At 35.7% G+C, this 26,200-nt stretch overlaps 1 protein-coding gene across 1 annotated transcript in view; it reads right to left on the bottom strand.

Annotated features, from left to right (window-relative positions):
- The window catches only part of PREX2 (phosphatidylinositol-3,4,5-trisphosphate dependent Rac exchange factor 2), a 382,998-nt gene that overhangs the window by 96,280 nt on the left and 260,518 nt on the right, over nt 1-26,200 (bottom strand). Inside the window, exons 32-35 of the mRNA XM_021002117.2 lie at nt 23,058-23,275; nt 15,880-15,982; nt 13,579-13,722; nt 3,993-4,107 (exon numbers count right to left, since the gene is read on the bottom strand). Coding sequence (XP_020857776.1) covers nt 3,993-4,107; nt 13,579-13,722; nt 15,880-15,982; nt 23,058-23,275 — 580 coding nt within the window. The remainder of the gene's footprint in view (nt 1-3,992; nt 4,108-13,578; nt 13,723-15,879; nt 15,983-23,057; nt 23,276-26,200) is intronic.

The following is a 26,200-nucleotide window of genomic DNA, read 5'->3' on the forward strand; positions in this document are numbered from 1 at the left end:
TCACATCTATATATCACAAATACTTCTTAAAGAATAGAATTGTAAGATGCTGAACATGGTAAACAACAAACAACAATATTAAAAAACGGCATTGACATTATCTTAACAAACCAAAAGTCACTGTTTACTGATACCAGTGTCATTTAAGAAGTGACTGTCTGTGTGTAATGAGTTAAATATTGCAGAAATTATCAAAATCTAGATTAAATTAGAAGGAAAGACAAATATGAGAAGGCATGGCATACAATTAGGATGGAACAAAATGACCTAATCTAATTGGCTACTGACAACAAAATGGGAAAGGACATTGATAGACTATTACCACATTCAACACTATTTTGACCAATGTAAAGCGATTACCAAAACCCAGAGGCTAAAAGGGCCTAGAAGTCACTTTGGCCAACAAACAGTTAATCTCCTTGATAACTGGAGAGACACAGAAGTCAAGGGTACATCCGATTTAGAATGTGAACTCGTTTTAATAATGTTACAGAAGAAGATAGTAGAAGATTATCAGCAATATCAACTCAAAAAACAAAAAACAAACAGGAAAGGGGGAGGGAGAAATTAGTTGCCAAAAGTCTGTTGTGAGACTCAGTAAGTCAAATCATTCCCAGAGTATTTAAAGTTGAACTCATAAGGAGTATAACAAACAAAAGAAAACAGAATATATGTCAACAACCTCATTTGCATATTAGCATCTAACTTCCCAACATGTTGTTCAAGGAAAAGAAAATGTCACTAAAGGAAAGGAAGACAAGAAGAATAGTTGGACCAGGTCAAATATACACAGAGGTCAGTGTTGAGGGTGACACAGTTTTCAGAGGAATATACCAAATGACTGGGGAGAAAATCAAGGATTATATAATTTTTGGCAATTTAGAGTATATCAAAAAACACTGACCCATATCACCACTTTCCTATCTCTAAAAAAATCTTTATGAGGAATGATTTATACGAGTATTGGGTATCCTTGAGGAAAATAGGAGAGAGGGACCGACTACTAGACTTTTACAAAACCACAATTTACAACAGACCACATCTTTTTAAGTTACATGATCAACAAAAAGATGCAGAGAATAAAAGATGTCCACCCTGCTTTGTTGTCGTTGTCGTTGTTGTTCAATCGTTTTAATAATGTCTGACTTTTGAGGCAGATAGGTGGCACAGGATAGAGCATCAGTCCTGGAGTCAGGAGGACCTGAGTTCAAATCTGACCTCAGATACTTACTAGCTAGTTTGTGACCCCGGGCAAGTCGCTTAACCCACATTGCCTCCAAAAGAAAAAAAAAGCAAGGAAAACAACCAACAGTAGAAAATTGGAAAAGTTCTGAAAAACAAGTTTATTAAAAAAAATGTCTGACTTTTCATGACCCCTTTTGGGGTGCTCCTGGCAAAGATCCTGGAGAAGTTTGCAATTTCCTTCACCAGCAATGAAGAAACTGAGGCAAACAGGGTTAAGTGACTTGCCTACGGTCACAGTGTCTCAGCCCAGATTTGAACTCAGGAAGACTCATCTTCCTGACTCCAGGGCCTATGCTCTATCCACTGTGCCACCCAGCTGCCCCAATCAGATCTGTACTTTAGGAAAATCGCTGTGACTGCCATGTGGAAGATGGATTAAAATAATGAAGCTTTGATGTAAAGAGACCAAATAAGAGTTTCCTGCAACAGTTTGTGTGATATGCAATAAGGACCTGAGGGTGGCTATATGAGTAGCGAGAAAGGGACCAGTGCATGAAATACTGTGGACCAAAAAAAAAAAGACAAGATTTGGCAACTGATTAGGCAGGCACGAATTCTACATGGGGCAGTGTGAGGCTATGAGAGGGTACTTTCTCCCCACTAAGTTCCAAAGAGTTTGAAAAAAGATTAAACCAGGTCAAGAAAGGCAATTGTGACTAGATAATTAGTTGCCTGAAGGAATTCTCTCCTCCTGCACAGTAATAGAGAAAATCACAGCAGGAATGAGGTAGGAGGAAGCCACAGGCATCTAAAACTAGACTTTTATATGGAGAATAATAAAGACTTTAATCTTCCTATTTCACATTACTATTATTTCCTGCTTCTGGAATAAGTGCTGTGTATCACTATCACATGATTTTTAAAATTCATTTCCTATTAAAAAAACAGCATCCATTAAGATTACTTGAAAAAAATAATAATATATAAAATGATTGGTGCAATAATGATGCTAGTAGTGTTGTTGATTATTCACTCACATGTAGTACTTTAATATAATAATAAGTTCACAAATTGATGCCCTAATGAAAATCATGCAACATAGAATGCAAACATGGCTGTGTCCATTTTTCATATGAGGAAGCTATATAATTAAAAGAGAGTGATTTCATTGAGATCACATGGCTAATCAATGGAAAACCAGAATTTGAATGAAAATCTTTTGACTCCAAGTCTTCAACTACATCATCTGACTCCTAAGTGGAGCAACTGATGACAAAGACAAATGAACAAATAAATGTACTGTTCTTGGTTCAAAACGGTTCTGCTCTTGTCTCATTTAATAGATTAAGAATTCAAGCAGTCAAGTCACCATGTTTGTCTAATCGTACAAACAATGCAGTCAATGGTCAAAAACATTTATTCAGCACTTGCTATGGGCCAAGCCCTGTGTTAAGTTGGGGGAGGGTGGAGAGAGAATAAGACAAAAACAGTTGCTGCTATTCCTTTTCAATATATTAAAGTTATCACGTAACTCTCTTTTTTCTTCCTTCCCTCACTTCCTTGAACTCCCCCCCCTTCCCATGTTTTGGAAATGTTTTTTTTTTATTTCTTAAGCTCAGAATAAAATAAATACAATTTTTAAAAACAGTTGCTGACCTCAAAGAAATTATATTCTTATAGGGAAGACAACAGGATAGAGTTCTGAAAGACTTGAGTACAATTCTTGCTTCAGACCCTAGCTGTGTGACCCTTGGCAAGTCACTTAAACCTCTGTCTGCCTCAGTTTTCTTATCTTTAAATTGGGGATAATAACAGCCCATCCCTCCCAAGGTTGCTGTGAAGATCAAATTTAAAAAAAGTTTGTATTTTGCATGCCTTAAAGTGCTATATACATCCTAGCTATCATCATTATCATTATCATCATTATTATTAGGTATCTATCAGTGACATTCCTCCTGACATGCCACCCATCTGGGGAAAGCAACCAAGAAAGAAGTGTCTCAGTTGCATCCTCCTAGGTAAACTTTGTGTGCCTATGGCCAAGATGGTGCACTTCCTGGATGTCCTGAAACATAGAGTACTGATGTCAAATTCAATTAGAAACAGATCCCTGTAGGCTACATATTGATTTCGAAAATTACAAGTTAAAATGATCTATGTTGCACTATATTTTGATCGATTGATTGATTTGATTTCCCAATTACATTATAATCTGGTCCCAGTACTTGGGAATTTTTGTAAGCCACAAAGGCCTATGGGCTGGGAGTTTGACAGTCTGTTACAGATGATGAGCTGAGTCTGCTCAGATGTTGTTGCTTGTTCAACATAACCTCCTGAGAAAATCTCCTTTCTCTCAGATGGGGAAAAGCTCTACTGTAGAGGATGAAAATCCTTTCACATTGGTTATCAAATCTGGTTCCTGACATATGTGTTCACTTATCATATTTTAGAAATCTTAAGCAATATACAATCATATTTAATTTCATATAAGCTGAAAAATATAGTACCTAACACTTAAACTACCTACATCACAAACATTTATATATTATGTATTGAAACATAATTTTGCTCTATGTATACCATTAAGTCTGTTACAGAGTTAGTAATCTTTTAAGTGCAAATTACTATGAACTTTTAAAAAAAATATATAGGTTTTTGTTCCAATGATTGTATGACTTCACAAAACTATCTACAATGAATGATTTCTTCACCAGCTAGACATATAACAGATGATTTCTTAGCTCTAAATCCTACAATCCTTTTGTGGATCAAATATAATAATTTATAATAAATGGACTAATACTCACCTAAGCTTCTGGTTATACTGTTTAACTTTTTCCAATGAAGCAGCATTAATCTGGGCTTGAAATTCTTCCACTGAAACACTGTCTCGGTAATAATATCCTTCCATGCTCTCGAGGGCTGTGTGAAGGAAGAAATGTGTTGTGGTTTTTTGTTGTTGTTGTTTTTAAGAAAACATATTGTTACTCTTTTTTTTCATAGGGTAATAGCTTAAAAATCTTTCCAACTCTACACAGCGGAAGATAAATTAAAGGCATGAGAGAAAATATCTTCAGGGAGTCCAAATTATGCATATGAACAGTTCATGAATCCTTAAAATAAAATTTAGTATTACCTTTTAACTACTCAATGATTATCCCACTTACTATTTCATGATCACACAAAAATTGAGAATTCTAGGTCTCTCCCTTATTTAAAACTTTCTTGTTAAAGTGTGCTATTCTAAAATACTAACCTAAGACCCGAACATAAAACAAGCCAGGTAACTGATCTACTAGTGATATCTTCCTTCTAGAGACATTGTATTTTGGGTTTTTGTAACACTAACTTATCTTGGTTTAATTTCTATCTTCCTGAGGGCTCTCTCTCAGTCTCCTTTGTTGAATCATCAATTCTATGATACTCCCTCAGAGTGGGTTTACCTCAGGGTTACTTTACAACTGGGGGCAAGTCACTTAACCTGTCCAAATCTGAGCATCCTCACTTGAAAAATGAGGTGATGAGTGGAATAGATTGCTTCCAGTATCCATTCCACCTTTAAATCTAAGATCCTACAAACAAGTTTAGGTAAGAAGTAAATCCAAATCATCAAACTCAAATACACAGGTAATTGAAGTAGTTGCTAAAAATATCTATGCATGTCACATATATGACACACACACATATATATATGCATTTAGCAATTACATGCATGTAAAATGTGCATATATACATGGATAATATGTGAATATATGGGGGGGGTGCACATGTGTAGTGTCCCAAAGGTCTCAGTGAAGTTTTAAGCTAGTAAAGCTTTATATTTAAGCTATTAAAGCTTAAAACTTCACTAAGAACTGTGGAACGTCCTGTATAATATATAATCTTTATTAAACATATTGCTGTTGCTCAGTAATTTTCAGTCATGTTTTACTCTTTGTGACCCTTTGTGGTTTTTTTTTGGCAAAGATACTGGAGTGATTTGCCATTTCCTTCTCCAACTCATTTTACAGAAGAGGAAACTGAAGCAAACAGGCTTAAATGACTTGCCCAGGGTCCCACAGCCAGTAAGTATCTGGGGCCAGAACTGAATTCAGGAAGATGAGTCTTCTTGATTTCAGGCCCAGAGCTCTAGCCACTGCGCCACCTAGAGGCACCTTATTAAACATATCCATCCGTACACAATCCTCTCTAAATGTATTTTATGTAACATAAATGACCTTTGGTGTACTTTAAGTGCAAATTTATTTTATGAAATGTAAATGATCTTTTAAGTTCATAACTGATTAAATCAATTCTTTAGACCTATGTTAGTTCTCATGCTTTGTCACTGTACCCTAAAAAAGCACTGGTCTTTTCTGACTAGTAGCTGAAACTTTGTATATGTTAAAATCGTGTTTTAGAATGAGTTCCTTGAAAGCAGGAATTGCTTTGTTTTTCTATTTGTATCCGCCAATGTTTAGCACAGTATTTTGTTCACAGTAAGAGCTTAATAAATGCTTTTCTTCTTTTTTTCTTTCCTTCCTTCCTAATAATTTCATCTTTACAACATCTCTAGAATATTCCTCATTTTCTTTGATACTGCCACCATCCTGGTGCAGGCTCTAATCTTTTCATTCCTAGTCTATTGCAAGAGCCTTCAAGACCGAGCGAAAATGCTGTGTTCTATAAGAAGCCTTTCCCAATCCCTCTTAATTCTAGTGCCTTTTGTCTGTACGCAGTTATTTGCATGTTTTTATCACCCATTAGATTGTGAACTCCTTCAGGGCAGAGGCTATCTTTTGCCCTTCTTTATATCCTCAGCACTTAACATAGTACTTGGCACATAGTAGGGACTTAATAAATGCTAATGGACTGGCTGAATTCCTTTCTTCCTAGCAAGATAGTAGCTTTGGTAGCATTTTTCATCAGATAGTTTTTAAATGATGAGAAAGCATATGGAAGCATACTGCTCACCTATTACCCGGACAACTGAAGAACTGTGGATAGTGGCTGATTAATGAGACAAAGTTGTAAGATAAGAACCAAAGAACCAGGACGTAGCTTGGAATGACAAGCAAGCCAAGGATATGAACTGCATACAGCAGAAAAAGCCAGAGATCCAGATAGAGCTGTAGGTCAGAACTAGGCCAGCCATGAGAAACCAATAAATATTTAAGGAGTCATGCATCAGGAAAGACTAAAGGGTCAAAATAGGTAAGAAGTCAACGCAACATAAACAAAAGGACCTTAAGATCTCAAAATCTTGTCTCAGATAGGAGGCCTTTTAACCTAGTTCTACCATAACAGGTTCTATTCACTGCTGCCCAGATGGCGGGTATCTCAAGTTGGCAGACTGAAGAACACCCAAGCAGATACAGATAAAGATATAATAAGTTTTTAAACAGCAGCTGTCACATATGGTAGACACAGGAAGAGATCCCATTAATGATAATGCTACATATAAAGGATACGGTTAGGAAACATTTTGAATCTGTGAAGGTTGCAAAAACTTAGTACCAAGATGGGCTAGTAATTCTATGAAGAAATCAGGACACAGTGATGTCAGAATCAGGAATTTAATACCACTCTATGCTCCACGCTACTTCTTTGTTTATACATTCATTCAACAAAAATTTACATGGCTTTGGAGACATGGGATTGAATCCTGTCTCTTCTACTTGCTACCTGTGAACAAGTCAGATAATTTTCCTATCAGATTCTTTGATTCCTAATATGTAAAAAAGTAGAAGGTTGAACTAGATGATTTCTGAAGTCAGTTCTTGCTTTAAATCCTTTGATCCAAAATGAAAGTGCTGGGCACTCTACTTTTAGTATTTTGTGGAAATATGGAAAATTTTTAATTTTCAGAGTTGGGCTTATTTATAAAGGGCCACCATATAAGGGATTCAGGATACCAAGGTGTTTTTAATTTTTAGGTTTTGTTTTGGTTTTTGTTTTTTTTTTTGAGATGGAAGTCACCTCAAAGGTTAAACCAACCCTTTTGCAGAAAAGGCCTCTAAAACACAGCACAATTCAATGATTTACATGAAGTCACAGCAAAATAAAAGTGGTATAAATGGGGCCTGGTCCCTACCTCCCAGGCCAGAATTATTTTTCCATAGATATAAGAGCAGGAAAGCATATTACAAAAAGTTAGGAAGATCTAGGTCCAAGTCCTGTCTCTGACAAAATGAGCGAGTAACTTAATCCTTCAGGGTTTCAGGCAACTCTCGAAGACCACAGGTTGCCAATCGGCATCAGTGCACAAAGAGACCTCCCTACACAAATGAAAAGAAGGAAGGTATTATTGCTGCTCATGCATATGAACTGCAATTAGGTAGACTGAAGAATTAAATAAAATATGAAGAGAAGGTAAAAAGGATTTCAGGACTTAATAATTTAAGGGATACCTTATGAAGAAGAATCTTCACAGAGGGAACTGGAAAAACAAGAAAGGCTCAAGGGATAAAATAATATTATTAATTCTCAGTAATAGAGAATCTATAGAAGAATCTTCAGAGAGGGAACAGGAAAGATAAGGAAGGCTCAAGGGATAAAATAATACTATTAACTCAGTATCAGAGAATCTGTAGCATTTCAAATGAATCAATAAAAATTTAAAATACAGTTTAAAGTTGAGTTCATCTATGACTCAAATAAAATTAAAAAAACAAACAAACCAACTTCAAACTTCCAGTTACAAGTTGTCTATAACACTAAATACTTACATAATGGAAAATCAGATATACTAGTTTCTTCTAAGTCTCCCCCAAGTTGACTACTGCAATGCCTCTTTTGCCACTGTGTAGTCACGAGCACCAGGCCAATAGAGTCTTAATTAGTTGCTTTGTTTTACAATCATGACAGACAAATCTCCATCTTCCTAATTAATCTGAATTGGTTCTAAGACTAATCCAGAATCTATTACACAATTTTGCAAGATGAGACATATTTCACTTTTGCTACCTAAGCATGGGTAGTTAACACTGCAGTTCTACAGTCCTAAAAGGGAAAGTCAACAGTCTTAAAATCTAACTTCAACTGCCTTGCTCTGCCTTTAAAAAAAAAAAAATTTCAATAATAATTTAACTGCTCTCACCTGATGATCATCTATAATGTTTGATTTAGTTCATGCCTAGGCAAGACTATAAACTGAAATCCTGTTTCAGCACCAGGTTCACCTGCTAAAAATCTGTCTGCTGCTGGCAATCTTGACTTAATTTTCCTGTCCCTGTGTAAGGAGGAGAGAATTTTAAAAAGATCTCTACTCCATTTTAGTCTGATACCTTAACTGGATGAGAACACATCTCATTCAATTAATCAAAAGACCTTACTTTTAAATGGGAAGTCTCTGAAAGACATCTGTTCAAATGAAATGCTAGACAAGAGGTCTGTTTTAATTGGATATGGGATTTCTTTAGTTGGAATGGCAGGATTTCTAGAAATTGCTTGGAAAAGTCTGGGAACTATTGTATCTTATTGGGAACGAGAGATCAGCAGCGCCTGCATGAGGTGCCCAGGACAGATGGAGAGATGGATGCAAATTCACCATGCTTAAGGGAACTTCTCAAGTACTCCATGAATGGGAGATAGGAACTTGCAGCAATTAGGAGCTGGGACGAGGAATCTGTTTGTTCTATGCACTTCTTATGCTTGAGCCATTTTTTTTTTCTAGAACTCTATGTATTTGAGGGAGAGTGTGTCATTTTTTTTAACCCTTTTGGATAGGGGGAAGTTTTATATCAACTAGTTTTGAAGTTCTACCTTAGTAAACCCCACTTCCTAAAAGCTGCTTAAGGCTGGCTGTCCAAATGAATTTCAACTGCTAATATTGGGTGTAATTGTTGTTGTTTGTCCTTCATTCTTGAAGAAGACCAATGACATCAGAAAGGCGATGTCTTGACTGGTAAGCAAGGGAATAATTATAAGCAAAGTAGGGGCTCGATGTCTTTATATAATTACCCCTAAGGGTGAGATGTAGCCAGGGGGAGTGGAAATAGGAGTTGAGATGAGAATGCCTCAGAGTTTAAATGGGCTTTATTGCATTTCTGCCCTACCTTTCCTCCCTTCTACTGCCAACCTGAATTTTGGATCAATTGCTTTCTCTGATCCTTAGTAATTGCATATGCCTTATTCCTTGGTCCTGCCACCTAGATTCTTGACATTTCTTGTTTTCTGGTAACTGTATGTCATATACTAACTAAATTTTGAATCTTTAAGTGATAGTATCCAATTGGGAAGGTCCCCTCTTGTGTTGCTGCCTATGATTTCATCAAAGTTTGTTAAATGTTACCAAGGAGTGGTAGCACAGTGTCTGACATGTAGTAGGTATTTAATAAATGCTTGTAGAATTGACGCAGGGAAAGAAGAACAGGAAGATACCACTTTATGTATTCTTTGCTTTAATAAAGATACCTAATATTTCAGAACATCTCCGGGGATGATGTTGAAACTGAATTTATGGAAGCCTTTTTTGTCCTTATCCATTCCCATTTCTTTTTGGAGATCCAGGAAAGAAACACAGGACTAACATTTAAAACTAAAAACCCTTAATATAAACTTGTATCCTAGGAACAGTCTCCAATTAGAAATCTTTCTCCATTTTCTACCTTTTTCAATTACCAGATGCTAATCTCTACTCAGACTACCATCTGAATTTCCTGTGTCTAGATCCAGCTAATGAATACTAAGGAAAACTAATGATTCTTGTGCATTTTGTGAATGCTGAAGAACAATCTGTACTCTTATTTAAATAAACAACCTTTGTTATTGCCAGATCATTAAGAAGACCAACTGTTTCACATTTTTTTTAACCTCTATAGGACCTCAGCTGCTGAAATGTTCCAATAAAACTAAAGTACCATATAAAAGTGAGCTATTATAATTTTATTTTCATTTTGTCTCAATTAATTTACTTAGATAAAATTTCAGAGAGTGATTATTGTTGTTTTATAGAATCATACTTAAGTAAATATCTGTTATAATGTATTCAGTACTATCTATAATATCTATAAATGATAAAATTAAGGAAACATCTTTATCTTCCCTTTTTTTTTTAACTGGCTGTGGAGTAAGATTATTCTGCTTTCAATGAAACGCCACACATAGTCGATGAGAAAAGTGACTCAGTGCCATCTATGATGTCAAGAAATCATTTCAAAGGTAAAGATAGCAAGATGTTTCCATTATTATAAACTTTCTCTTCTAGGCCCTTCTTTTTCTGATACCTATCACTTTTAGAGAAGGAATAGAGTATTGTGGAGATAGAAAGGCAAACTTAGAGGCAGGAAGACACTTCTGACATGCTCCCTGTGGGATCCTGGGCAAGTCACAACTTCTCAGAGCTCTGGGCAACACTCTGAGACTTTAAGTTTCAGGAAAGGGACAATTTACATTGGTGGAAAATTCGGTTTGCTTTACTAATGAAATCACAAGTCTAGTCCCTGCACTATTACTTAAATAACCTCTACAATGACACAAACAATTTTTAGCTCAAATTCTCTCCATAACATTACATGCTTATTTAAAAACTAGTTTGCTCATCTCCTTTGCTGTGTTGAGGGATAGAGAGAAGAGAAAGGGACTGAATCTGGTGAGAAAAGATCTGGGTCAAATTCTGCCTCTGTTTCATACAAACTGGGTGACCCTGGACAGGTCAGTTAATCTCTCTAAGCCTCAATTTCCTCATCTGCAAAATGGAGAAATGGTTCTGACATTATATCCAACTTAGAGTTTTTAGGAAGATCAAAAAAGAAAAAAGTTTACAAAGGTCTTTGTAAACCTTAAATGCTATATACAAGTCAGTTACTATTGTCACAATCATGATCATCCTCATTATTATTCTCTTGACAATCTTTACTACTCTTCTAAAACTAATTGTTGCTAAAGGGTCTTTATAGGTATCCCACAATTATTTTTAAAAGTATATAATATTGAGGAAAGGGACTATCACTGGAAACGTACAGCATTTTAAAATAGCAATTAATCACTCAACTGCCATTTATTAATCATCTACAATATGCTAGGTAGTATACTAGGTACTAGTGATACAAAAATATTAGGAGAGAAATGGACTAAGTCAAATCTGTGACTGCTGTCTGGATTTTCCTGGAGAAATCATAAGTTAGAAGAAACCTCAAAGTGTATATACTATATATATTGTATGTATGTATGTATATGTATATATATATGTAGGTATGTGTACATATACATATATGTGTATGTATATACACGTACTTATACACACACACATACACACACACACACACACACACACACACACACACACACTCTATAGACAGCTAGGTGGCGCAGTGGATAGACTGCTGGGCCTGGAGGCAAGAAGACTCCTCTTCTTGAGTTCAAACTGGCCTCAGACACTTACTAGCTATGTGACCCTGGGCAAGTCACTTAACCCTGTTTGGCTCCGGTCTAAATGGCAAAGTACTCCAGTATCCTTGCCAAGAAAACTCCAAAATAGGGTCACAAAGAGTCAGATATGACTGAACAACAGCAAAGGTACATACATCCTCTAGACCAGAGGTGTCAAACGTGAGTTCCATGGGCTGCACGTGACCCACAACACTCTGAGTGCAGCCTTAACCAGATTAAAATGTAATTGGGAAATACTTAACTAAATACATAAAAATACAATAAGACATGTAAAAACTAAATCAACATGCAACCCATGGGGAGAACGTACTTTTCTATTTGAATTTGACACCACTACATTAGAAAACACTTCATTAAAGTAGAAAAGGAAAATCCTACAACTTTCTAAAGACTTTATTACACCTCTCATAGCTCTAGCTAGGCAATGCAGTAGATAGAGCAGGGATGGGGAATCTGTGGTCTCGAGGCTACCTGTGGCCCTCTAGCCCTCAAGTGTGGCCCTTTGACTGAATCCAAACTTCACAAAACAAAATAAGTTTGGGTTCAGTCAAAGGGCCACACTTGAGGACCTAGAGGACCACAGGTAGCCTCAAGGCCACAGGTTTTCCACCCCTGGGATAGAGCATTTTGCCTGGAATCTGGAAGACCTGGGTTCAAATCTGGCCTCAGACACTTACTAACTATGTGACCATGGGCAAGCCACTTAACCCTGTTTGCCTCAGTTTCCTCATCTGTGAAATGAACAGGAAAAGGAAATGGCAAACCACTTCAGTATCTTTGCCAAGAAAACCTTAAATGGGGTCAGAAAAAATTGGACGTGACTAAACAACAACAATCTTAAAAACTCTTGCTTCACTTTAAAACCATTTCCTCTGAACAACTCTCTTGTGGAAAGGAGGTCATTTGAGGAAAATGAAAAAGACAGTCCTAATCTCCTATACATCTGAACTAGATTCAATGTGACACAGTAGGAAAATGCTGAACTTGACGTCAGAAAGACTCTCATTCAAATGCTGCCTCTGATACTGTTAATTATATGAGTGTGGGCCAGAGCCTGGACCTCCCAAAGTCTATGGTTCTTTATTTAATAATAATAGATAACAACTAGTATGTGTATCTTGTTTTAAGGTTTGCAAAGTACTTTACAAATATTTCATTTGATCTTCAGAACAACAACCTTGGCAGGTTAAGTGCTATTATAATCCCTGTTTTACAATGGGGAGAACCAAGACAGACAGAGATTAAGTGACTGGCCCAGGGTCATAAAGCTAGTAAATATCTGAATCAAGATTTGAACTCTGGTCTTCCTTACTCCAGGTCCAACACTCTTAGCTGTGCCACCTAGATCTAAAATGTGAATAATGATAGTTATTATATACTGTAGCATTTACAGCACCTCACAGGGATGTTGTAAGGCTCAGACAAGACAAAGTGTGTCAATGTTTGGCAAACGTTAAAGTGCTACATAAAAGCCAGTTTTAACTAAAGGACAAGGAATGACACTCATTCATGGCTTTGACAGCTTTTGAACCACTTGCAATGCTTTCTCCTTGATTCTCCCCAAATTCTTTCGTTGTTGTTGCTCAGTCATTTTTCCAGTTGTGTTCGACTTTTTGTGACCATATTTGGAGTTTTCTTGGCAAAGACATTGGAGTGGTTTTGTCATTTCCTTCTCTGGCTCATTTTACAGATGAGGAAACTGAGGCAAACAGGATTAAGTGACTCGTCCAGTTTCACACAGCTAGTAAGTGTCTAATTTGAACCCAAGTCTTCCTGATTCCAGGCACAACACTCTAACCACTGAGCCATCTAGCTGCCCCAAATTCTTTACTTCTCACTAAATGGACTCAGAATAAGGAACACTATTTTGCAAAAGGCTTAAAATATAAATGCCTACTAATAATAATAACATAAAATAAAAATATAAGCCTAAAATATAAATGTGTCATTAAATATCACTGATAAAAACGCTTAAAGATACACATTACTGGCACATTTGAAAGAAGAAAAGGATACACCTACCTTGTGCAAAAAGAACCGGATGGACTTTAAATCCTCCTCCATTCTTCAATCTTTGAGGCAGCTGTTCAAAGTGATAATTATCAATGTAGAAATAAACTCTCAAAGCTTGACGACTCCCTTCTGCTTGATATGTAAGAGGCACATCTGAAAGTACATTTAATGTTACATTATTTTGATAAGGCTCTACAGGCCGTCTTTTTTTTTTAATTTTTAAAAAATGCCAAAAACTTCTAGAAACCAACATGTTAAAGTTCTTAATTACATATGGCTCAGATGGTGTATACTTGCATTATTGTTCAGTGAAGGAGAATTAAATCAGATTCCCATTAGCAGAGACAACAGATTTACTGTTCTACTGTATATAAAATTCTCTAATAGGAAGCTTCCTTACACTCTTACACACCAGATGTCTCACTCAACTAAATAAGAGGTTTAGATTCACAGTGGTTCAGATTCAAAATTTCCCAGCGCAGCTGTCTCTTCCAGAGTTTAGTTAGAATGATTCCTTGGGGTTCACTTTCCAAGTAGTGTTCAAGAAACTGGGGATGCAGCTCCCGTTATGAAACATAGGGTTTTACTTGAACAATTCCTGCAGTGCCATATTAAACAAGTATTCCTTTAAGGTTTTGCCTGATAATCACAGAAAATCATCACACTAAGTCATGAAAAATATAAGCCTAGGACTGAATTATCGAAAAGGAAATCAAAAACTCAAATGGTGAACATTTAATAGTAATGATTCACAGAGAAGTCATAACACTCCCTCTTTTCTGCAGTAAAAAGTCCATGAAAAGTGATTCCCATTGCACCAAAAAATAATAATTTTAATGAATATGCTTATTATTTAACTTAAATATAGGGCTGGCAAAGTGTTTTACATATAGCCCTGTAAGCTAGGTGCTATTATTATCCTCACTTTAAAGTGGCTTGCTCAGGGTCACAGAGCTAGTAAATGTCTGAGGCAGGTTTAGAGCTTGTCTGCCTGATTCCAAGCCCAGTTCTCTATCCACTGCATCAGAATTCTGAAGAAAAAGAAATAATGCAGTTAAGAATGAATGAGAATTGTCATATCTTACTACCGGCTAGGTGGCATAGTGGAGGAAGTGTTGAACTTGGAGTTCGTAAGACCAGAGTTCAAATCTTCCTTCAGATACATATTAGTCATATGACCCTGGGCAAGTCACTTAACTTTTATTTGCCTCAGCTCCTTTATCTGTAAAATGGGATAATACTAACATCTATATCTCAGATTTGTGATGATCAAATGAGTTATTTGTGATCATTAAAGCACTATATAAAAATTAGCTATCATTATATCTGCCCTGATCTTTTTTTCTCTCTCATCATCCCAACTCCTGATTTGACAGGCATATAATAGAAGAAAGAGATGAAGTAGCTTCTATAAGTGACAGTTCTTCATCAGTTAGAACTAGAACACTTATTTTTACAACCTTTGGGACTTCCTCAGTTTATACTATCTCTCTATAGAATAATGACATTTCTGAGCTGCAATGGGACTTTGACATGATCCAATCCAACCTGTTTGGTTCATACATGAGGTAGCAGAGGTCCTGAGGAGATGGGAAACCTGCCCATTCTCTATAAGAATTAGTGACGGAGCTGGGATTCAAACTTAGGTTTCTTGATTCCTAATTCGCTGTTCTTCCTTTTTCACCTACATATCTCTCACAAGACACATAACTATTACTCATTTAAAACATTTCAGCTATGAATCTTTATGATTATGTCACAGTGACATAAGATTGCAAAGTACAAACTCATAGTAAGAATCTAAATCCAGAATTAAAATCTGAGTTCTATTCCTTTGTAGACACTGTAAACATAAAGCTAGCAAGAAATCTTTCAAGTCCTCCAATCTTTCTCATGTAAAAATGGGCCTGAGAATGTTGCTTAAAGACATGACTTCAAGAAAAATATGTGAGAAATGAGGAACCTCAGTAGTTTAACATACTTTTCTCAGAAGTAGAATATGAAGAGGTAAAACTCGGTGAAATTATCTTGCTATTTATTTGCTAAATGTTCTAGTAAAACAACCTTTCTTTCCTCTGAGAGAGTCAGAGGTTAAATTAACGAATGAAAAGATTTAAGATTACCGATGCAATTCAATTACCTAAATCCATATGTCTTAGCCTGATAATTTTTCTAAGTGATTTCACTATACAATTTTAGAGATTCAGGGAAAATTTCTTTAAACCCTTTAAGGAATGCATCACTACTGAAAATGTATGATGTTGTTGTTTGAATGGGAAATAACACATCCTCCAAAATGTAATTACTTACTTGCTACGAGTGGTTCCTGTTCTGCTGGTCTAAAATAAAAGGAAACCTTTTCCAGATCAAACAATGCAACCAGGGTGTCTTCCAGCATGGCTTGTTCATCCGTCTAAATAGGAAACAAAACAAGCAAAACAAAAATAAAGTCTTTTTTTTTTTACTTTTTTGTCTGTCCCACAAGAAAAGCAACTATCAGTAGCTATTGCAAAAGAGAACTTCACTGATCCTATGGACTGAAGGGCAATAAAATTAAAAGTAACAAGAATGTAAAAGTCACAAGAAAGTGAATCTGCCCCTACTGATAAAAAGTTTTACTCTCTCTTCTGACCAATTTATTTACTATAATTTTTTTAAAGATTATTACACTCAGACTTTTCCAACAATATGTAGTTTCTTTTTATTTATAAATAAGTTTCTTACAAAAGTGGCTGCTAGATGGTGCAGTGGATAGAGTGCCAGGCCTGGAGTCAAGAATATCTGAGTTCAAATCCGACCTCAGATACTTACTAGCTGTGTGACTCTGGGCAAGTCATTTAACCCTATATGCCTAAATGAGTTGGAGAAAGAAGTGCCAAACCACTCCAGCATCTTTGCCAAGAAAAACCCCAAATGCGGTCACAGACAGCAGGACATGACTGAAACGAATGAACAACAAATGCGTATCACAACAATGCTTGTAACAAGCAGTATTTTGAATGAAATCTCTTAAGATATTTAATGGAATTTCTTTTTAAAAAACAATGAATACTGGACATTCTGTTTCACAGTGGTAGCTTTATAAAGCAATTTATGCTCTAGTGAATTTATTTCCACTGCCCCAATTCCTGATTTGACAGGAAAATTAGAATAGGAAGCTAAGTAGCTTTTACATGACCATTCTTCATCAGTTAGAACCAGAATATTTACTTTACAACCTTTGGGCCTTCCTCAGTTTATACTGTCTACCTTTAGAATAATAACATTTCTGAGCTAATGGGACTTTGACATGATCTATGGTTTATATTTTATGTATACACACACACAAATATATCATCAGCCCTGTAGTAGTTCTGACCCCAATGAACACCAGGCCCTCTGATTTGCCCTTCAGCTGAACACTTCTAATATTTTGTCTCCTCTCATGAGAAAGGCACTTTTAGAGGTCAAGAGCTATCTTGTTTTTCATTTTATATCACAAGTACTTGGCACATAGTAAGTGCTTAATAAATGGTTTGACACTGACTTGAACAGAGATAGATGGAGCAGCAGAAGCAGTATGGGATCTGGAGTTGGAAAGCAGGCATTTAAATCCCAAACCTGCTATTTATTGTGAAACTGAGCAAGTCACTTGACCTCTCTGAATCTCCTTTTCTTCATCTGTAAAATGAGAAGGTTGGTCCAGAATCATTTAAGATCCTTTGCAAATCAAAATATTGGTATCCTACAGCTATAATGATATTTGAATTCTTTGTGTTAGAGGCCAAACAAGAAAGTGCACTGTTTCTTGGCATGAATACTGAACTATTAGAAAGAAATTAAGAGTTCATCCACAAAAGTTGAACCCATTTCAGTAACAGCCAATATCATACCCCTGCTCTTATTTTCTTCCTGTTTTTGTTTTTGTTTTTTATGTCAGATCCAGCTGCCAAACCATGAAACCAGATGTGCCATTAGCTGAACTTCTCTATAAAAACATAATGAATATTGCATGTGACAAGATAGAAAGTAATATAAACATTCCATAGCACGTTAGCAAAAGCTGATCCAAGAGGGGGAAATGCTATTTTAATTTCTGCACGTCAGCTTTTGTGTACTAAGATAAGCACTCTACATTAAACATCTTAGCATCTGGTTATGTCGGTTCTAGTCCCGAAAAGTTTTAAACATGAACATGAGTCCATGATCTCAATATGTTCAAAATTGAGCACAGTATCTTTCTATAGAAAAAAATCAGTTAAAAGATTAGTTTTTATTGTTGTTGTTGTTCAGTTGTTTTCGGTCATGTCTGACTCTTCATGACCCCATTTGGGGTTTTCTTGGCAAAGATGCCGGAGTGGTTTGTCATTTCCTTCTACAGCTCATTTGACAGATGAGTAAACTGAGGCAAACAAGGTTAAATAGCTTGCCCAGGGTCACACAGCTACTAAGTGTCTGAGGCCAGACTTGAAATCAGAAAGGTGATTCTTCCTGACTCTAGGCTTCGCACTCTATCCACTTTGTCACCTAGCTGCTCAAAAAATAGTTTTTAAGAGTCTGTTTTATGACAGGCATTATATTACATACTTGGAAATAAAAAGATGAAAAGTAAAAATATCCTTATCCTCAAGCAGCTTACATTTTTAACCTTTTCCTTTTTTTTTAATCAGTTTTTGAATTTGTTTATTATTATTATTATTGTTACTATTTTGGTGAGGCAGTTGGGGTTAAGTGACTTGCCCAATGTCACCCAACTCGTGAGTGTTATGTGTCTAAGGCCACATTTGAACTCAGGTCCTCCTGACCCAGGGCCAGTGCTCTATCCACTGTGCCACCTAGCTATACCCCACCTCCTTTTCAGTTTTTGAATTTATTAAATTACTATTTGGAGAATAGTGCATGTTTTTCTTCACACCCCCAAAAAGAGAAGAAAGGAAAGAAGGGAAGGGAAGGAAGGAAGGAGGGGAAAAGGAAGGAACCCTCTGTCATATAAGCATGGTCAAACAAAACAAATTCTCACATTGGCTATGTTCAGAATACATTTCTGATTCTGCATGTTAGTCCATTATCTCTCTGTCACAAAGTATACAGCATTCTTCTTCATCTTCCTCACCCCCTCAGCCCCACCATTACTCTTTGGATTCGACTCCACCACCATCATGCCCTGACCACACCCCCAAAGCTCACCACTAGGAAACTAATCACCATGGAGACCACAACTTTGGTCAATTCCCTATGCCCCTTTCACTGGAGGGCTAGATGGTGGAGCAAAAATTTCTTCTCAAAGCCTCCATATAAAGAGGGCTCAGAAGCCTAGTGAACTCTGCATTTTCCATCAGCTGCACTCTTTGGAGTCATCTCCACCAGCATCATGCCCCTGTTTTGAGTACCTTCTTCCCTTACCCCTTTACCCTGACCCCTTTGCTTTTTAGTTTCCATTTGTGTGTTGTGTTCTTAGATTGTAAGCTCCTTTAAAGCAGAGGTGCTCTTTTCTTTTTCTTATTTACATCCCCAGTACTTATCACAGTAGCTGTCACATGTTAATAAATATTGAATATCATAGTGTACAGTATGATATAGTATGGTATTTTCTGGTACTGTATTACATTAGTACTCTGCTGCTCATTTTGCTCAGCATTAGTTCATACAAGTTTTCCCAGGTCTCTCTGAAACTGTCTCTTCATTTCTTACAACACAATAGCATAAAATTCATGTGCCATAATTTGTTCAGCCACTCCACAATTGATGGGTACCTTCTGGGTTTCCAGTTATTTACAACCCCAAGAAGATCAAAGAATGAGGAAAAGGTCCTGTATATGCAAAATATGATAATATCTACCAAAATATGTCCTGCCTCTTCAATTCCCTGTTTTTGCTAATTACATTACTATTTTCCCTGCCACCCATGCCAAAAACCTCAGTAGCAGCAGCTCGTCTATTACCCCACCAATTTGACTCCTCCAAATAAAGAGCCATCAACATTTTTACTTTAATTGTCTGGTCCTATCAGTCCTACATCAACAATATTTCTAAGAACAGAATCCATCTTCTCTATTCCCCCCCTCCTCACCACCCAGCAAAATTCTCTCCCCCAATTAGTCTCTGTACCTTCAGTCTCTTTTATTTGATTGCCAGATGTATCATATTTATTCAGTTCTAATCACACCACTCCACTATTCAGAACTGTTCAAAATAATAATAATAAACAAAAAGACCAAACTCCAGAGCATGGCATTCCTCTGCATCCTTCAAAATTATGTTCCAACCTTGTTTTCTAGACTTGTCATGCTATTTCCCTTCATTTCCTCCATGCTCTGCTAATATTGCACTGCTCACTGTTTCAGAAATAAACCCTACCTTCTTCTGCCTCCTTGATTTTGTGGTGATATATCTATCCTATGTTAGTAAACATTCCCCTCATTCCCATTTTTTCCAGTTCAGATGCTTCAAATGCACCCCCCCACAAAGCTATCATAGATTTTCTCAGTTAGAAATGTTTTTTATTTCCTCAGACCTTTTCTAGAACTATATTTTGATTTATTTTATGCATTTATGATATCTAAGTTATTTAACAGTTATCTGTGAACATGAATTATTCTTTTACTAGACCACAGGTTCTTAACTACACAGGGACTGTGACAGAATCCATGAACTTAGATGGGAAAAAATTACATCTTTAATTCAATATACAGTAATTAGTTTCTTTCACAATCCTACATATTTTATGCATTTAAAACATCATTCTAAGGAATTCATAGACATCATCAGACCATGACACACACAAAACTTTAACAACATGTGGTAAGCAGTAATCTTCTTGAGAGAAGAGCCTGCACTTTATTTATTTTGATGTTTCCCTTAGCAGCTAGCACAGTAACCAGTAAATCATAACATTAAAAAAAAATGTTTACTGAATTAAACTGAATTAAATGAAATGAATTTCACCCAGCCTCCAGGCCACAAGTGATCAAGGGCTAAGTGGTATGATTTTTCTCTCTTCCATGAGTTGCCAGTGAATTCATCACCAAATGGCCAGCCTACTGTTGAGGAGACCTCTTTAGCAAGGATTGTCCTTAGAATGTCCTGCTTTGGGGACTGTGCTTGAAACCATTTCCGCATGGTAGAAATGCCAACGCTTATGCTTACCTAACATAACCTTTGTGAACCCATGTTCACCTTCACACCATGATGAGGCATAGAGAAGGACTTTATGAAGGATATACATCCTATCTGCAACAAGAGAAAACTTTGTTTGACGACTCCCTGATTATAAATATCAAGTCAGGCATAAAACAGGGAGACATACATAGCAAAGTTGTTTGCTGTTGTTGTGAAGGATACCCAAAGAAGCCTCTAAACAGAGGCTCCATTTTGCATATGACACCATGTTAATTACACCAAATCTCATGAGACCTTCAAAGATGAGGAACTCACTAACTGACAAAGCCATTGATGCCATTTTGAGACTATTTGATCTATAAAAAGTTGGGGGTTGTTTTGGGTTTTTTTCCCCTTAGATTGAACTTCCACCTACTGATTTTAGGTCTTCTTTTGTGTGTGTCAAGGACCTCTTGGTATATTGGTGAAACCTATAGACCTCTTCTCAGAATTATGCTTTTAAATGCATAAAACAAAATGCCAAGGATTACAAAAGAAATAAATTACATTGAAATAAAATTAAAATATATTTTAATGTTAATGAACCTCAGGTTAAAACTCCTCTGTTAAACTCAACTAAAAAACATTGAAAAAAATGTCATGAAAAGGTTATTGGATTTGGAATGAGAAACCTGGACTCAAATCCTGGCTCAATCATTTGCAATCTTTAGACACGTAATTTAATTTCTCTCAACTTTAAGTTTCTACATCTGCAAGAGGGCACCAGACTAAACAATCTCCTCTTCCATGAACCAATTATTTTGAGGATCCTGAATAAAGGTCAATCTTCTACCAACAATAAGCTTCTAGATATCAGGGATTATTCCCTTATTCATATTTGTAGCTTCTGAAGCAATAGATCAAGAATTCAGTATGTACATACATATATACATACATGCAGATACACACATACACATATGTATATAGATACAGATGTGTCTATATACATAATCTAAATATACATGTATAATATCCATATGTGTGTGTATACATATATACATATATATATATACACATATATATGTATACATATATACATATATACATATATATATATATACACATATATATATACACATGCACATATTTCAGAGAATGACTTCAAATGCAAAGCTAATCATAAAATAAAAGCTTCCAGGAATTAAGGTAGAAAAAGCTTTACAAAAGGTGATAAATCAAATTGAATGAGCTTAATTAATAATTTTTCAGTTGTTGCATCTACCATCATCAGCGAAAATGTCTGTGGTAAGATTTAGAATTTGCTCTAGAAATATTTCCTAAATATTTCATCATATTTGTTTCATATCCATTGCAGGAAAAGAATGCATAAACAAAGGATATTCCACTGTTGTGATGGTAACATTCAGAGTTTTAAGAGGACAAAGAAGAACTACAGAATTAGTCAACAATTGCAAATTCTAAACAGATTGTCAAACTGTACTGCCATGAACGTTGTCATAGCTTGTCTATCAAATGTAGGCCCAAAATACCAATCTCAGTGAGGACGTGGATTTTATTACAGGCTGTCTCTTGTTTTTCTGGTAAGTAAGAAATAATAGCAGAATCAGCTTCTCTTCCTTGATGATTTTTTTCTAGTCATTGCTGAGACATATATATATCTCACAGTTAGCAAATGGAAGGACTTAAGCTCTTATGGCCACAAAGTCTATACAAAGAGTCAGGAAAGAATCTGTGTATTAAACATACTTAAATAAACTAACAAAGCAGAGTTTTGTCAGGGAAGTCCAATATAATAGGAACATATATTTCTGAGTCTTTCACTAACAAGTAATACAACCTTTGAAAAATCATTTGACCTCTCTGGCACTCAAGTTTCTTAGAATAATAGAATTTTAGAGCTGGACAACTCTAGCTGAATCTTCTAGTACAATCACCTCAATATACAGATTAGGAGAATGAGAGCAGGAGAGGTTAAATGAGTGATTTGTAAAATGTGGAAGTATTCATATATGCAACTAAGATTTCATCCAATAATAAAGTTTCATGAATCCATGATTGCCTGCTCAACCAAAAATCATTTTAAATAAATCATTTGTGTATATGTCATATTATTCTACTAAGCTGTAAGTTCCATGGGATCAGAGAATGTGTTGAATGTATCTAATATAAAGTTTATCTTCCCCAAAGTCAAGTATTATGCTCTGCACATAATAGGTGTTTAATGTGAGTGTGGTGAATGGAATTGATTAAAATTAGTTGATCAGCAGCTAATATACTAAAGAAGTGAAATTATAAAGAATATATAAATATATCTAATAACATAAATAACACATATATTACAACCCACAAAAATTTATAGGGAAAGAAAGAGGGCTTCAGTGGTGGCTTACCAAGTTGGGTGAGAGCAGCGACTGAAAGTGAAAAAGTACCCCAGCATTGGCAATCTGGTCCAGCCACCGTCTACTGGCTTCCCAAGTCTCCATCTCATTCTCTTTGCTGTTGTCAAACATCTGATTTAAAGCAGCCATTAATTGCTCAGAAAAAGCACAGACTGTGGCCACTAGACTTTGGCAGAAAACCATGTCTCTTCGGAGCTGTAGCTCACTATCTGTGATCCAAAAAAACATAACAAACAACTTTGAAAGAGACCACTGGTTGATAATTTGACCTAATTAAGCACTCCCATTAATAATTTGCTATTAGTTTTCTTTTCAACAAATGAGATAGTCTTAATGTTAAGATAAAGAAAGAAAAAATGCTCTCCTTTGAAATATTGCCTTTAGCAACGTTCTGTTATAAAACAGTGGAGCTAAAACTCAATTTTAAGAAATGATTAAACAATATTTGCATATTATAACTATGTTGTTACTGTTAAATCACTTTCAAAGACAGACCAAGATTTATTTCAGAAACAGTAGTTCCCAGAAAACAAGAATTCTAGTTCCAAAAATTCTAGTTTGTTGTCTAGGCTTGGGATAGTCATTTTGACCCTCCAAGCCTCAGTTTCATTACTTATAAAATGAGAGAATGAGATTAAATGATCAGCAAGATCCCTTCTAGCTCTAACATTCTATGAAATGTTAATCTTCCATAAGACTGTTTTTTTCCTTGTTCAGTACTCTTGAATTTGCTTTTGGAGGATTTATTTAACCACAGCAATATCAAGTACAACTCTCAAATGTAAAACAGTGCCACAGGTGTTAATTTAGGAGAATTATTTAATAGTAATATAAGATATTAATACATAATTTAAATAGGGGAAATATCTGAGGCATTAATAACCCTCATTTCTCTTATAATCTTTTTATACTATTGAATTTATCAAATTGCATCCAGTACATGTAGGTTTTCACATTTAAGTCAAGTCATACTTTTCCAGCACTGTTTTCCTCTTCTTTGTAGTATAGCAAGAATGTATATGCCTCAACAGAGATCAATTTTCATTAACTAACATCTTCTATTACAATTAGTTTAGAAAATGAGGTAGTAGAGCCTTTTGTCTGGACCTGAGCCTCACCTATTCCAGGTAAAGGGTTAATCACTAAGTAGTTCACCTAGGGCTCCATGTTGTTCCAGGGAAAAGATGACCTAGGTCATTTGAGCTCTTGACCATGCAAGGAAACTACTCCGTTTCTTCAATTACAGAGGAAAAAATATTATGAACTCTGAAGCATGAGGGAAAAAAAAACAAACCTGTTTGGCCCTGGACTAAATAACAAAGTTAACATTTGCTCACCAAGGTGCAGGTTTTTTTTTGTTTTGTTTTGTTTATGTTGGGGCTCTTAAAATCTTTTGGGAAGAAGGAACAGGGAGCTAGTTCAAAGTTGGCATAAGTCATACAAATAAATGTGGCTCTTATTCAGTGTTGTTCTATTTTATTGATGAAAATATTTAATTTCTAAGTACTGGGATGAGGATGCATTATGCCATTCCTCTGATTTTTTTCCCAAAGCCTAATATTTAATTTGGTTAAGAGAAAAGTTCAGGAGTCTTATATTTTGTATCCAAGATGTTAAGGGTACCATTATCAAATAAGTAAGTAAAATTTTCCCACTGAATCTTTGTGAATTTTCATTTTATCTTTAAAATTTGGTATTCTCTAAAACCCACTATGAAACCTAAAAATAATGTTATCTATAGGTTCATTATCAACTTTTTAAAAAAATCTCAATTTCTAACCAAGTGATCTCAACAGCTGTCAGGTACAACAGTGCCTGGGCTGCATCTACAAACATTCCTTCTCTTTGGCCACATTTTTGAAGCAATGGTGTCTAATGTTATCCAGGTGAGTTTAAAGTTTGAGGAAGTTACTGGAGTATTTCTACCTAAAAGCTTAAGTAATTTAATCATTGTTTTCTTAATTTAATTTCCTAATTACACAGCTAATAGGAAGGAAAGATATGATAATATAGATAGGACAAGCACAAGATTCATGGCAAGAGAAGTCTTGTTCTTTTCTGAACATGGGTAAATACCAAGTCAAAACAGTTGGTAACTTTGCTTGGCTTGAAAGAGTCTATCTCTGAATTGTTATTAAAAAGAAAATGCTTTTCTCTCTTCTTTTTAATAGAGGTGAAGTCTTCATCCTTTTAGTCTTTGCTACTATCTTCCATCTTAACTGTAAACCAAATTAAAAGATCTATTCGAAACTGGTTATCAATCTTTTAGGTGCCATAATTAACACTTGGTGGAATCTATCTAATACCTAATTATGCTTATAACTGACTCTTTTACCCACAGTAATATGACCTAAGTGGTTATTCAAATGATGTCTCCATTTCCTTGAACATGCTTAATAAATTTCAATGAACAGATAGTTTCCCATGGCAATGTTCCTCTTTTAAAAAGGAGGTAACCTCTCTGACTATGAAGCCTGAAAGGTGCCTATGGGTCCTTGAACATTTAACTGGTTGAATTATTACATCATAAATACTGAGCTACAGGCTACTAATTAAAAGCACTACATGTTAAGGAGAAATCTCCTTGCCAACCACAGACCAGAAATCCTTCCTTGTACAAATCAACACATAGCACTACTCCCTTTAATAGAAATGTAGCAGAAATTGCCATCTCATTTATATGAGAAAAACAAGAATTATTGTTCTAATCTCCTGTTGGTGAAAAAAGCAATCATGAAGGGAAAATTGGCCTAATATCACCGAATGAGTGAAAAACAGAATGAAGAATAGAAACCAGACCTTCCATGTTCTATTATAAATTCCAAGGTCTTCCTGATCAGTTACACAGCTATTTGCAATTTACAGTTATGATTTACCAGAGCCATGCTTCACAATTAAAAATACAGCAAGAATTATGGCATCTGCTTTCTGTTTCCAATAAAGTTTTTTTTAAAAAAAACATAAACTTATTTTATATGACAATTTGTTTAGTGTTTCTGCAGAGGGACAGTTTTTCATGTACACTCAAAAAAAATGGCTTTTGTGCTTATTGAAGATTTCAGCTACACTTCAGCATTTACATCTTGTCTGAAGCTACTTATTCTGTAGACTTCTGCCAATTTAAAAAAACTGGC

This window comes from Phascolarctos cinereus, unplaced genomic scaffold, assembly GCF_003287225.1.
Source record: "Phascolarctos cinereus isolate Bilbo 61053 unplaced genomic scaffold, phaCin_HiC Scaffold_4;HRSCAF=312, whole genome shotgun sequence".
NCBI lineage: Eukaryota > Metazoa > Chordata > Mammalia > Diprotodontia > Phascolarctidae > Phascolarctos > Phascolarctos cinereus.